The sequence below is a fragment of the Phyllostomus discolor genome, chromosome 5 (genome assembly GCF_004126475.2).
Source record: "Phyllostomus discolor isolate MPI-MPIP mPhyDis1 chromosome 5, mPhyDis1.pri.v3, whole genome shotgun sequence".
In the NCBI taxonomy this organism is placed as follows: domain Eukaryota; kingdom Metazoa; phylum Chordata; class Mammalia; order Chiroptera; family Phyllostomidae; genus Phyllostomus; species Phyllostomus discolor.
Window position 1 is genome coordinate 152,759,957 of NC_040907.2, and position 13,103 is coordinate 152,773,059.

Genomic DNA, 13,103 nt, shown 5'->3' on the forward strand with positions numbered 1-13,103 from the left:
GAACAGGTTCAAGGCCCTTCTCCTTTGAGAGATTGTCCACCTTTCATCCACAAGCAGGTCATGTCTTGGTAGACTTATTCTCATCCACGGTGGGCTGGGGGCTGTGCGGGTGGAGTGCCCCCCCACCCAACAATGGTCAGAGACCTTTAAACTATAGGCATGATTCTGAAAGACAGGATCAGAGACCTATAGGTGAAGGCCAAAGGCCTATTAGCCAAAGTCAGAGGTTCATAGGTCAAAATCAGAGGCTTATAAGCAAAGGATGTCTGCATGGTTGAAGATCAAGGACTTATAGACTAAAGTGAGAGAAATTTGGATCTCTGATTGCTCACTCCCTTAAGGTGTTGGTGAAATCCTCAAACTGGATCTCCTGCTCCCCACCCTGCAGGACCTTCTGCACATCTGAAACCTGTTCCTTCCTGAGACGCAGCCTCATTAGGGTCTTGTTGTAGCCCTGGAAGGGGAAAGGAAACAAGCACAAGTCCCATAGCCTCCTCATCATCCCTTACCCCCACCTCCACCCACAGGATGCCAGGCTTCCAGGGGCAAATTGAAGGCACACAAGGACACAGGCCCCTATGCTAGTCAGGAACAGACCAGGACACAGAGCCTTGGACCTGGGCCCTGATGTAAATATGCAGCTCAAGGAGATTGAGTAGTTACCTGTTTCAGGAGGTCAGAAATTTGTAACTCATCCTTCTGTCCAGCCAACTCCTCTTTGACCTCTGAATATGTGTCATTGATGATGGCAAGGAACATATTCTAGAAGATAATGTGGGGATTTGGGTCCTCACCCCCAGATCCACAGCACCGAGCCCATGGATGCTATTAATATTCTAGACACATGTTCTAAAGGGGTCAAAGCTTTCAAGTCCAGCCCTGCAGCCCCTATATCTCAGGGTCCCCAGGGCCCCACCTTTCAGCATAGTTCTGTTAGTGATGGACCATGCTTACTCATCAACCTGGTGTCCTCACTCATTTGCTGTAGTAACCTGATCAGAAAAATACCTCGACATATGTCGCAGATCCCTTTCATATAAGGGCCCACCAAGCACTGAAGCCAGAAACTTTGTCAAGGTGTTAATATAATTGTGCTCTCTCGATCATCTATCCCTAATCTATATCTATGCCCCCATTCATTAATCAAATAAAGAAACCTGCTACTTTGTTAATAAAAATGAAACCCTGATCTCTCATGGCTGTCAGGAAGAGAGAATAAATACAAAGCAGTGGTTGTATAAATAGCCGTCAGTCCCCAGAGGAAGGGGAGGTTTGAAGGACAGACATAGAAGCTTCCAGGGGCAGCCACTTCTCATGAGGCATTTTTCTCTCCCTTTCCACCCTTGGAGGAGAGGGGTTTGATGTTAGTGAGGGAGCCTGCAGAGTCCCTTATACTGTGCAAAATACTTGACTGTGCTGACCACACTGACCAACCATATTAGCTGGCTCTCAGAAGATCCACCCCCCCCCCCACACACACACACATACTCCCCATCCTTGATTTGAGAAACCCATTGTAATCCTGAATGAAGAACAGGGTTGGGATGTAAAAAACCCACCCTGAAGGCCCTCTACATCTCTCCCCTCAGGTCCCAGATCCTCACTTCTCAGAAGGACCCTTACCAAGAGCACAAAGAAAACGAAAAAGACGTAGGTGACGAAGTAGGCAGGTCCCAGGATGCGGTTGGCATTGTCGATAGCATTGTAGTCGAAGTCCCCAAGGATGATCCGGAACTGAGTGAAACTGAGAGACCAGGCACTGGGCTTCACCCAGAGCCTAACCGTAACCCCAACCCCAACCCACACCCTCATCCCACTTTCCTAACTGCTTTTCAATGGACTCAGAAAGACCCCTCACTGCACCTCCAGCCCATCTGATAGAGACAGAGCAGGATGCACAGATACTTGAGCACACACATCAGGGCCTCCAAAGACTCTCGCACAGGTGCTCTAAGCACAGATGCGCCCATACGAATGTACCACAAGGATACCTACACCCATGGAGCTGGAGGGTAAGGGGCCAGGGAGGAGTGAAAGGGACAGGACACACACATGCACTTGATGAAAGTGCTAAAGTTTTCCACTTGGGTCCCAAAAAGCAGGTAGCCAAGCTGGGCGTAGGCGAAAAAAACGATGAAGAACATGACAGCGAAGCCCAGGATGTCCTTGGCACAGCGGGCCAGCGTGGAGGAGAGCTGAGTCATGGTTTTGTTGAAGCTGATGTACTTGAAGATCTGGCGGGACCATGTTGAACCGGGCAATTAAGGAAGAAAACAGAAAAACTTTAAACAGTCTACTCCAGACTATGGAAGCCCCAGGGTTGCCAAACCAGACAAGGAAAAAGAGGCAAGTTTTGAGGAAGGGAGCATGAGTGCCCCGAGGAGAAGCTGGGAGCGAGGAGTCCCAGAGTACCTTGATCCAGGCAAAGAACAGGTTGACAGCGTTCATGTTGTTGTACTGCGTCTGCCAGAAGGCGAGGAACTCGAAGTCAGCATACGTGTTTGGCTGCTGCAGGAGCTTCCCCATCAGCCGATTCACCTCCAGGGTCCGGAATATGTGGAAGCCCACAGCCAAAATGGACAGCTGTCATCACAGGGGTTGAGGGGTCAGAGGAGTCAAGGGGAACCCAAAGGAAGTTCAACAGTGAAGTCACAGGGGTAGGTAAGACAGGTGGGGAAAAAAACGTCCCTAGCTGCTGAGTTGTTGACTATCCAGGTTCAGATGGAACTGGGTGGGATTATTGGGGAATGTCTTAAAGCCCAAGAGAAGGCTCTGGGGCCAGTGGTAAATACCTGGGTTGTAAAGGGCCATAGAGAACTGGAGCCAAGTAATTTTATTTCCCCCACCACTTCCCAGCCTTGGTCAGGAAATTAATGTGTCCTTTTAACGGGAAGGAGACAAAGATAAAGAGGCAGGATATTTTAATACAAGAGAAAAGGCAGGAACTTCAAAGAGACAGATAGATCATAAGGGCAAGAGACAGAGGAGGAACAGAGTATCAAGTACATATAGAAAGGAGCAGAGCCTGGGTCACAGACAGAGGGAGAAGGGACGTGGGAGACAAGGCTTTCCCAGTGCTGAGCCAGGGAAATATCAGCCTCTTGCTTAGAGAGCTGTTATACGGGGATTTGACCAGATGTCAAAAGGTGGATTTGGGACTCTGAAAAGAATAGCTTGGAGCACCTTTGAGGGTAGATTCCCCCATCTCCTCCAAATACGTGCCAAGTCCAAGATAATCTGTTCCTCACCAAGATGACCACCAGGTCCAGAATGTTCCAGATGCTGCTGAGGTAGCGAAGTCGGTGGATATGGAGCTCCAGGATCTCCTCCACCACATAGTAGAAGATAAAGACGCAGAAGATGATCTCACAGCCAACAATAAAGAAGTCCCAGTTGCTGACATAGCGAATCAGCTTAACTGTGCGAATTTGCCAGGATGGGATGGCACCTCCTGTAGCTGGAAACTCCACCACCAGTCTGTGGGAAGAGGGGCGGATGTTTGGTGGGGCCTGGGCTGGGACACTTCCTCCCATCCCCATCTCTCCCCATCCCCACCAAAGGGTACATGCTTAGGAAAGGGTTTCAAGCAGAGGAGAAGGGAACCAAGAGCCATGGATGGAGGGATGCAGTAGGGAAAGGGGACCCACCTCAGAACACAGAAAAGATTGATGTTGGCATTGTAGACTGAGAAGTCGATGAAAACCACCCGAGTGCCCCTGTCTAGCCACAGGGCCTCCTGAAGTTCCCGGAGGACCTCTGCACTGCCCTGTCGGGATCCCGGAAGGTCCAGGTAGTAGCCACCTCCACTGTAGCTTGTGAGCTGGCCCCAGTGAGAGGAGCCCCCCAGTTCATTCTGTGAGTGGTATGTCCACCTGCCAAGGAAGAAGCCTTCTGAGCAGAGGTCTGAGCCAACCTAAACCTGATGTCCCAAGGCAATAGCAATACTTGATGATTATCTGGGCTTTACGGTTTCACATGTATTATATATATATATGTGATATATATATATATCACATATATGTATATTTCATATATATTATCTTATTTAATGTTAACAATTGTTTGGGAACTACAAGTAACCATTATCCACATTTTGCAAATGAGGAAACCAAGACTCAGAGATATGTGAGATTCTCCAGCTTGTTAATGGCCAAACTGAAACTCAAATGTAAATCTCCTCATTTTTCATGATGTCAGACAAGACTATGGATGACAAGCCCAAGCCCCACTTTTGACCCCAGCCTGAGTAGTCCCCATAAGTGAAGCGCCTGGCCCATACAACCCAGCAAAGACCCTTTCTGCTCTTGAGGCCGTGCACCAGGCTACGCAGTCCCATCACTGTTCTGACCACAAGATCTGCCCTGGGCCCTTTTTTCTTCCCCTTCTTTCCCATCCTAGCACATCCTAGCCATCCTTTTCCCCTTTCCTCCCTAACGTCATTCACACCGGACCCCTTGCTGCTCTCTTATCCGTCCCAAGGGTTAGACTTCCAACCATGACTCCTGGCAGTGTCGATGCGTCATCAATGCTCCCAGCCCCAAGGGACTGCTGGGCAAGAGAAAAATGCTTCCTCTGGCAGGACTGCCTCCAGAGTAGAACAGAGGGCTTGTGGCCTGTGTGTGAAAACCAGTCCTGAGGCCATGGTTCTGTCTGTTAATGGACCTTCTCTGCTCCTGAATGACCCAGACCATCACCCCACTGCCCCTGAGCCCCTAAGGCTCTCCTCTACTTCTCCCTAAGGCTCCGTAGAAGCGGTTTCCAAACCTTGGGGTGGTGTCAGGCTGGAGGGGCAAGCTCCAGGATTGTACTGGGGGTTTACTCACGCTGTGCCATTGAGGGGCCCGAAGGGGAGCTGCTCTTCCTTGTCCGGAGAGTAGACGTCATAGCAGCTCAAAATGTCCTCGCGGAAGTCCTCGTGCACCACACAGGAGTCATTGCGGACCCTCAGCTGCCGCAGCCTGGGAACCCCCAGCAGCATGTTCTCATAGTAGATGAAGGAGTGGGAGCCGTGGCCCAGGCTCTGATTGTTGTACCATTTGGTCCAATACAAACTGTCCAGTAGTGGGCCCTGGGCAAACTAGACCACAAGCAGGATTGGGCCTGACCCTGCTTCATCCTGACCCCTACCCTCAGAATGACCTTTGCTCTTACTCCCTGGCCACCCTTCCCAGCTTGAATCCAGGTTGCTTCTGTTGGACTCTTCAGCTGACCCATGAACCTTGAGCAGATCTTGACCTACTCTTTATTTAAAATGTATTTAGTTCAACCTTACCCCTGACTTCCAATACTGGTCTAACTGCTGGCTTGACACTCTGATCATCATCCTAGTCTCTTGCCTAACTCCACCTTAACTCTAGTGTGACCCATTAATTCTTTCCTGACCCTTTAACTCAGCCTAATCCTAGAATGATCTGGTCTCTGGATATGGCCTGATCCACTGACATCCCTGAACCCTGGCCTGTGGCCCCATCCTTCAGGCCATTGAGAAGGACAGGGAAAGGGCAGAGGTGGCCTCATACTCACGTTCCAGAAGTCTGCCATGCTGCTGATGGCCTGGAAGGAGACTCTGGTATCTGATGAGGTATGTAAGAAGAGGTCAGACATCACTTTGGTGTAGTAATAGGCACTGGAGCTTGTCATTCCGTAGGTCACTAGAAACCAACCCAAGAGGCTGTGTCTTGCTCATTGTTCCCATCTCCATTCTCCAAGAAACACCCCTCCCCGGAAATCCCATTGCCCTGGGGCTAGAGATGCTGTCTAGATGGGAGCCCATCAGACCACCCCCTGGAGTTGATGGGGAGGATGGTGGTGGCATTGGGGAAACCGGGGACTGCATTAAGGAAGAGTTGTGGCTACCAGGTCTCCTCTTTTCCTTCCAACTCACCTCAGAAAGATTGAACTCCACTCAGTAATTGTCTCTTGACATTGTCATTCTGAAAATTCACTTTTCTCTTCCTGAGCCAGCTTACCCCCCAGAGCCAAGAAAATTTCACCTTCTGTGTCAGGTAATGCTTCCTTTTATTTGCCTTATATTTATGCCCTTGGGAAGTGCTTCCAAATTCTAGAGCACTCTGAGGCCCTGGCCACACACCTCATAGCAGAGATGTGGTTTCCCAGACCCTGGAGTCAGTGACGCTGCAGTCATGGGAGTAGGAGGAAAGCATGGTACCTCTGGCCCCGGTGCATCCTGACGGGCACAGGTGTCTCCTGAGAGAGGAACTCAAAGCATCCCCAGATCAAAGAAGACCTGGCCTTTGCTGAAGAACTGGATCTCCCTCAACCTTCCTAAAACAGAAGCCCAGAGTCTAAAGTAGGGCTTGCAAGGGAAGGTATAAGTTCTCTAGTTCAAAGGCAGAATTTGAAGATTATAAGCCATTTATTTTATAGACTATCCCTCAATTTAGATTCCTCTGATGTTTCCTTGTGTTTCAATCCAGATTATGCGTTTTTGTGAGGAATATCAAAGGCCCTAATATCTAACATTAATTTTGACTCCTGTTAGGGCAGGGTATTCCAGCTGTCTTCAATGTAAAATCATTATTTGTTCTCTTTGTAATTAATACATATGTTGTGGGAAGATACTTTGAAACTATGCAAAGAAACTATGCAGAGAAAACAGAAACTATGTCCTGTTACTCACCAGCCTTCATACTACTAGTGTTAGCAACTACTGATGGCTTTCGCCTTATGGGCATCACATTGGGATTTGCTCATTTCATCATCTTTCCTGCACTGATTGGTTGGCACTCCCTACAGGGTTTTCCCTTATTCCTCATTTATTTATTCACTTATGTATGTCAGTATAAACTTGTGGATTCTTTTCTTCTGTAGTTTATAATTTGCTAATATTGTGATTTATTACTAAATATTTTTGGTAGGTCATGAAAGACAATGAAAGACTAAAGAATTGTAGATTAAAAGAGATTTAAAAACATGAAAAATAAATGCAGTATGTACACTTAGGATTATATCCCAGACCATAATTTTTTTCTTTTGCTATAAAAACTATTAGTGGAATAATTGGTGAAATTGTAATAATGTCTTCTCATTATATGATAGTACTGAATCAGTGATAATTTTTTGACTTTGATAAAAGGATGTTCTCATTTTCAGAGAATACACATTAAAGTATAGGAATAAGGGAGCATTTTGTCTGCAATTTACTGACAAACAGTTGTATGTGTGTGTAGATACAGAGAAGGAAAAAAGAAAAGCAAGCATGGTAAAAATGTTCATATTTGGGAAATCTGGGTGAAGGTGTATGAGAATTCTTTGTATTGCTCTTGCAACTTTTCTATAAGTCTGTAATTCCATCAGGAAAACTTTAAGCAGGGTTTGTTTGGCCTCTTACGAGCAATTCCCTTTAAGAATTTTTCTTTTCAAATCTTAGGCTGTACTTTTTCCCAGCGCCCCATCTGGAAAGGGCATGACTTGGAGGAAAAGGAGGCCACGGGGACCTCATGTTAGACACAAGCCACATCACTCTTCTCCAGGGGGAAATCAGCCAAGGAGAAAGCTTGTTCCTTCAATTTCCCCATTTCCGGTCAAGGAAGTCCAACCAACGGCTTTACTTCTCTTTAACCCAAATTGGTGGTTATCTATCCTAAGTATTGGGAAGACTCAGATTCAACTTTTCTGGTTCTGGAAAATGGCCAGGAAAACAAATTTCTGTCTGCTGAGAGCCATTTTGTTACACAGTTAGAGGTGATGGTCAGTGATCTGAACTTTCCCTGATGACCTAAGCTAGTTACATTGTTGTGCTTCTGGGTGTCCACTAGGTGGTACCCATCGCCATAGCTTTTTCTCTCCTCTAATTCTCCAAACCTGTTACTGCTCAGAATTAACATGGGTCTAAACCGCCTGTCAACCCTTTATGGAGGCATAACATCTCTGACTATTACCCAAGACAGTAAAGGCTATGAATCACCTGGTCAAATGCCCACTGGCATGCAGAAGACCTATTGCATGCTTGACATGCCTATTTTGTTTAATCCTGTGTGTTAGATGCTACTATTATTATTCCATTTTCCAGTCTCAGAGAACTGAACTTCCTGAGCACTCGTGCTTTTGACTGTGAAACAGACCCCTCACAGACATCCACCTCACTTCTGAGAGTCTCAGCAAAGGACTGAGGAGTGCATGGAGGGGGTTCCTGCAACGGGCAGTGGCTGGCCTTCCTGGTTCCTTCCTTTCAGATCCAGTGAAGGAGTGGAATTGCTCTTCGTGTTTCAAAATGTGACACTAGACCAGAGAATGGGTGGGGGGAGCTGGAAGGAGTTAGAATTTCAGCCAGCATATGAGATGTCTGTCTGTCCGTATATTTCTACCTCGTATATGTATTGAGGGCCTCACTCCAGGACGTGCCCAGACACTGGGCAATGACTGCATGGGGGTGCTCTGAGGGGCACTCAGAGATCAGGTGATGGTGTCACTGTCCAACACAAAGCATCTGCTTTTTTCTCTCCTCTTGGACAGAAGTTGAGTTCTCTTAGACACACCAAAGCATGCCTTTTAACCTTGGCCTCACATCACATTGACAGTTACTGAATAATAACAATTATTTACTATTTATTGATACTTACTATTCACCAGGTTTTGCATACATTGTCTCTCACAATCCTGAGGGAAAAAAACTCTCATGAAGTAGGAACTGCTATTTGCATTTTGTGCAGATAACTGAGATCCAGAATGTTACTAAATAACTTGTCCAAAGATCATATAGCAGCAAGTAAAGTTGATTTCAAACTCAGGTCCGCCTTACTCCAAGGGCTGAATTTAGCCACCACTCTCCATTATATCCATGTATCACTCTGAGTAGGGACTCTGGCTCTCCTTCAGAAAAATCAATCTGAATGGTCCGGATCATGCAAGTTTATAAGATGTTCTTATAGGAAAACTCTACTTGGACCTTGGCTGGTGTGGCTCAGTGGATTGAGCACTAACCTGTGAACCAAAGGGTTGTCAGTTCGATTCCTAGTCAGGGAACATGCCTGGGTTGTGGGCCAGGTCCCCAGTTGGGGGCATGCAAGAGGCAACCACACACTGACATTTCTCTCCCTCTCTTTCTCCCTCCTTTCTCCTCTGTCTAAAAATAAATAAATAAAATATTTTTTAAAAAGAAAACTCTACTTGAAGTGTTTAATATCTGAATTGCAACGGCACTTGGTGAATTCAAAAGATCACCATCTTAAAGAAGTTTCAATTTGTTTATTCTGGATGTAAATGGATAATTGTATAGAAATCTGTATCAAGAATCATATTCAGACACAGATGAGTCCCAAAGGAGGAAAAAATGTCACATGCACAAAAGTGGTACGTAGATCATTTATAACATCAAAATATTGCAAATAGCCTAAATATCCTACAGAGAGGCAATGGTTAAATAAACTATGATATCATTGAGCCACTTAATGGACTATGATACAGCCATTGAAATGGTTATAAAAACAGAATGCAAAATTGTTCCAACACTATCGTTACAATTAAGTATTTTTTCAAATACTAAGAATGTAAAAACTTGAAGAAAAAAATAAACTTGTCAACTAGTATTATAATGAGTAGATTTTATTTCTCTTCATTTCCATGGAATTCAATTAAAATTCTATAATAATAATAATAATAATAATAATATAAAAGTAATAAAATCATTTTAAAAATCTTTCTACCTATTTGTTTCCAAGTTACAGGCTGAAATTTCCAGGTGCTGAATGCTGCACTGAACTTTGTCACTGCTAGCCTAAAATCCTCTCTTGGCTAATCCCGTGGTTTTATTTGAGGCATCGCACCTCTGTGGGTCATCTCAGGTATGTTGCTAGAAGCTGACTCCAACCTGGCTCCTCTAATCCACAAAAGCCCCTCCCTTGACACCATTACAGGAGTGTGTATGTAACCCATTTCAGAACAAGGAGTCATGAAGAGATTTCTGGGACCTTTTGGGATCTTTTCTCTCAGATATGAAACCAGAGGAGAGGGGGCACAGGGATCATGGGGACTGAAGGGGAAGGGTTGTCGAGGAACACATATAAAGGACCCATGGACAAAGCCTAAGGGGGGTAGGGCTGAGAGTGGGAGGTGGGGGTGGGTGGAGCAGGGGGAGAGTCAGGGGGCGGAAATGGAGACAACTGTACTTGAGCAACACAGAAAAAAGAAAAGGAAAAAAGAAAGTCCCAGAGGACCAGCCTTAGGATGAAGGTGATAGTGCAGCTGGCAGAACATGGTAACAAACAGCCCGGTCTTTTGTGATGTAGCTAAGCCCCTGGGTTGATCAGCCCTGAGCGCTGGGCTCCTTGGACTTCCATCACCCAGGCTGCGAGTTTCGACCCTTCTCGTCTCCTGGCTCATAAAGTTACTAAAATTCTATGGCTTTGCCAAAAATACATTTTTTGCCAGTCTGACAAAAATTTAGCTATGATTTTGATTCCTTCACACTGTATGTCTATTATAGTGTTGGCTGTTGTTGCTTCTTTTTTAATTTGACAGCCTAAGGGAAAAGAGGTCAGTGGTCTTGATTAGATAGTCAGGTATTGCATGTTTTAAGAATTCTTGTTGTCCACCAGTGTGCCACTGCACACCAGTTGAAAATCGCTGACCTAGGCAATATATCTATTATTGTTTAAGCCAGTTTTCACAGAATTTTACTTCATTGTAACACGGCTCTCAGTTATATGGAAGCCATGGCATTTTCAAAAAGATTGCATTCTTTCTAAGGAAAATGGAGCTAAAAAAGCTTCTGAGACTGCCTGAACATCTCCAGAGGGCAATGGATAACTTTAGTATGTGTGCCAAAGTCTACATTAATTAAAGTTATCACCGCATATTAAATTATCACTCTACAATTAACATTATCACCCTATATTAAAGGGAGCTTGGTGACCAAGCCAAATGATGATGATATAATATTATAGGAACATATCTACCATTAATTCTTCAAGGCTCTCCAAGCTTTATTTCTGGATAAAGCAGATCTCTAGGATATAATGAAATGTATATTCTAGAATATATATATATATACATTCACATATTGCAGCTAGGTATGTATCTATGTATTAATAAACTTTTGTATCCCTACTCCTAAAAGTTTCCCTTATAGAATGAAGATTAATGTGGATTTTAAGGGAGGCAGATATAAGAAACAGTCAAAAGGAAAAGAGCTTCAGTTTTTTGGCTTTGCTTTTACCCGTTATGATACCTCATGTCTCTTACACAAAACCCAAGAAGGCCAGTTCTTCCCAGAGTTAGCGTCTCCTTATTAACTAGTCCGCTTTCTCTCTCTCTCAAGGAGGCATGTGTGAGCTGTGTTCTCCTCTTTGCTTTGGCTGCCAGAAGCCTCAGGCTTTTGTTCTCATTGGCAATACTTTTGTTTATCTTAAGTTTTCTGTTCTGATTTATCTTCCTCCACAATCTTTTCCACCTTCTTTTGCTGTGTCTTTTTGTTATAGTTTAATGGGCTATATTTTACTGTACCTGGGCTTTTTAAAGTAAATTGGCTCTGATCTCTTTACATAGGTGGGGCACAAATATATTGTTATTAAAGAAGTATGACTATAATAGTTTTTTTAATCATCATCATCACAGGCTTGGATAATTACTTGATTTTATCCTTTCCAATGTTAAGTAATGATTGAATATTGTCATCCTGTCTTTTGAACTGCTGGAGAGCCTTCCCAGATCAGAGCTATAACTAGATGTCAACAGTTGTTTTGTGTGTCTCCTTCCCCAGGTGATGTAGGCCACCATGTGCTACTGAGCCCCTCCCTCTTCTTAACTACTATTTAATGGAACATAGGAGTTCATTTCTAACAGCCCTTAGACAGGAATGAGGTTTCTTCTCCCTACTAACTGATAAAGAACCTTGGAAAGGTGGAGTGCTTCTGCCAGCAAACGTGTAATTCCTTCATGTGTCTATACCATTCCTCTGAGGGAAACTCTGCCGTCCAGTTTTTTGCCATTCAGAAGCCAATTGCTCCTTCCTAAGCTTGACAGATCTGAGAAAAGGGGATGAGGATGTTTCATTAGAAAGTATGGTCTCTTTAACCCCCAGGCGCAGCCCTGGCAGCCATTCTGTGAACAGAACTTCCCCTGTCCCACCAATCCTCCACCTATCGAAGAGGGGGAGGTTCCCTGGGCTTTACCAAGTCTGGAAATGTAATGGCCTCTTCCTGAGCCCCTTTTATTGCCTGGCTTGCTGAGGAGCTTTCTGAAACATCTCTACCTATTTCTCGACACATGATCCATTGGCTTTGGTCGTATAAATAATTTGGGGAGGAAGGGAAGTTCTAGAGGTATCTCTGCAGGACAATTCTACTTTCTAGTTAAACAGAATACAATGCCCCAAAACTGTCCCTTCTTATGTCTCTTTGACAGCCTCCGATGATGGTTTCACAACAGCTTAGATGCACACTTTAACACCCACTCCTGGTGGAAAAGAATCAGGTCTCATCAGCTTCCCTGATGATTTTGTGTCAGGGAAATTATAAGCGACTTGATTTCTCTGAGTTCTATTAACTTTTGCTGCCCCCGATCCCAACTATGGACAAGATTTTTTATCCTTCTCTCTGATACAGACTGCTGGTTATTCTTCAATATCTCTCCTTCTGTCTTTACAAAACAATGTAATTTTACTGGAGATGATGTTTCTGCTCAACTAAAAATCATATTACCCAGCCTCCCCTGCAGCTAGGTACAGTGACCCCTTGAGTAAATTTTGGCCAATGAAATATAAGTGGAGTGATACACTTCCACTTACAACTTCTGGCTCCTGTCCTTAAAAGGAAGGAACGTGCTTTCCCTTCTACTTTCCTACTTCCTGTGAGCTGGCGTATGGATATAAGAGCAGGGCCTGGAACATGAAATAGAAGCCAACCATTGAAGATAGCAAAACAATAGGGTAGAAGGAGCCTGACTGTGGAGCCCCTTGTTAGTTCAGGACTTCTTATACCCAGACCTCAAAGAGAAATAAAGTTTTATCACTGTTATTCTAAGTATCACTGTGATAGCAGGTAAATCATTATCCCAACTGAAACATTTCATGTGACTGTATCTGTTATCAGATGGGTAATTTGCAAAAGGCATTTTTCTAAGAAACTTAAAATAGGCATAGAGGG

General features: G+C 44.7%; 1 protein-coding gene across 5 annotated transcripts in view; it reads right to left on the reverse strand.

Moving 5' to 3' along the window:
• The window catches only part of PKD2L1 (polycystin 2 like 1, transient receptor potential cation channel), a 41,107-nt gene that overhangs the window by 4,059 nt on the left and 23,945 nt on the right, over positions 1-13,103 (reverse strand). For all 5 annotated transcript variants that reach the window (XM_036027151.1, XM_036027150.1, XM_036027147.1 and 2 more), the window contains 9 exons: positions 5,524-5,651; positions 4,824-5,077; positions 3,648-3,872; positions 3,249-3,477; positions 2,413-2,583; positions 2,053-2,234; positions 1,624-1,744; positions 664-762; positions 333-454 (listed from right to left, as the gene is read on the reverse strand). In XM_036027151.1, the coding sequence (XP_035883044.1) occupies positions 333-454; positions 664-762; positions 1,624-1,744; positions 2,053-2,234; positions 2,413-2,583; positions 3,249-3,477; positions 3,648-3,872; positions 4,824-5,077; positions 5,524-5,651 (1,531 nt within the window). The remainder of the gene's footprint in view (positions 1-332; positions 455-663; positions 763-1,623; positions 1,745-2,052; positions 2,235-2,412; positions 2,584-3,248; positions 3,478-3,647; positions 3,873-4,823; positions 5,078-5,523; positions 5,652-13,103) is intronic.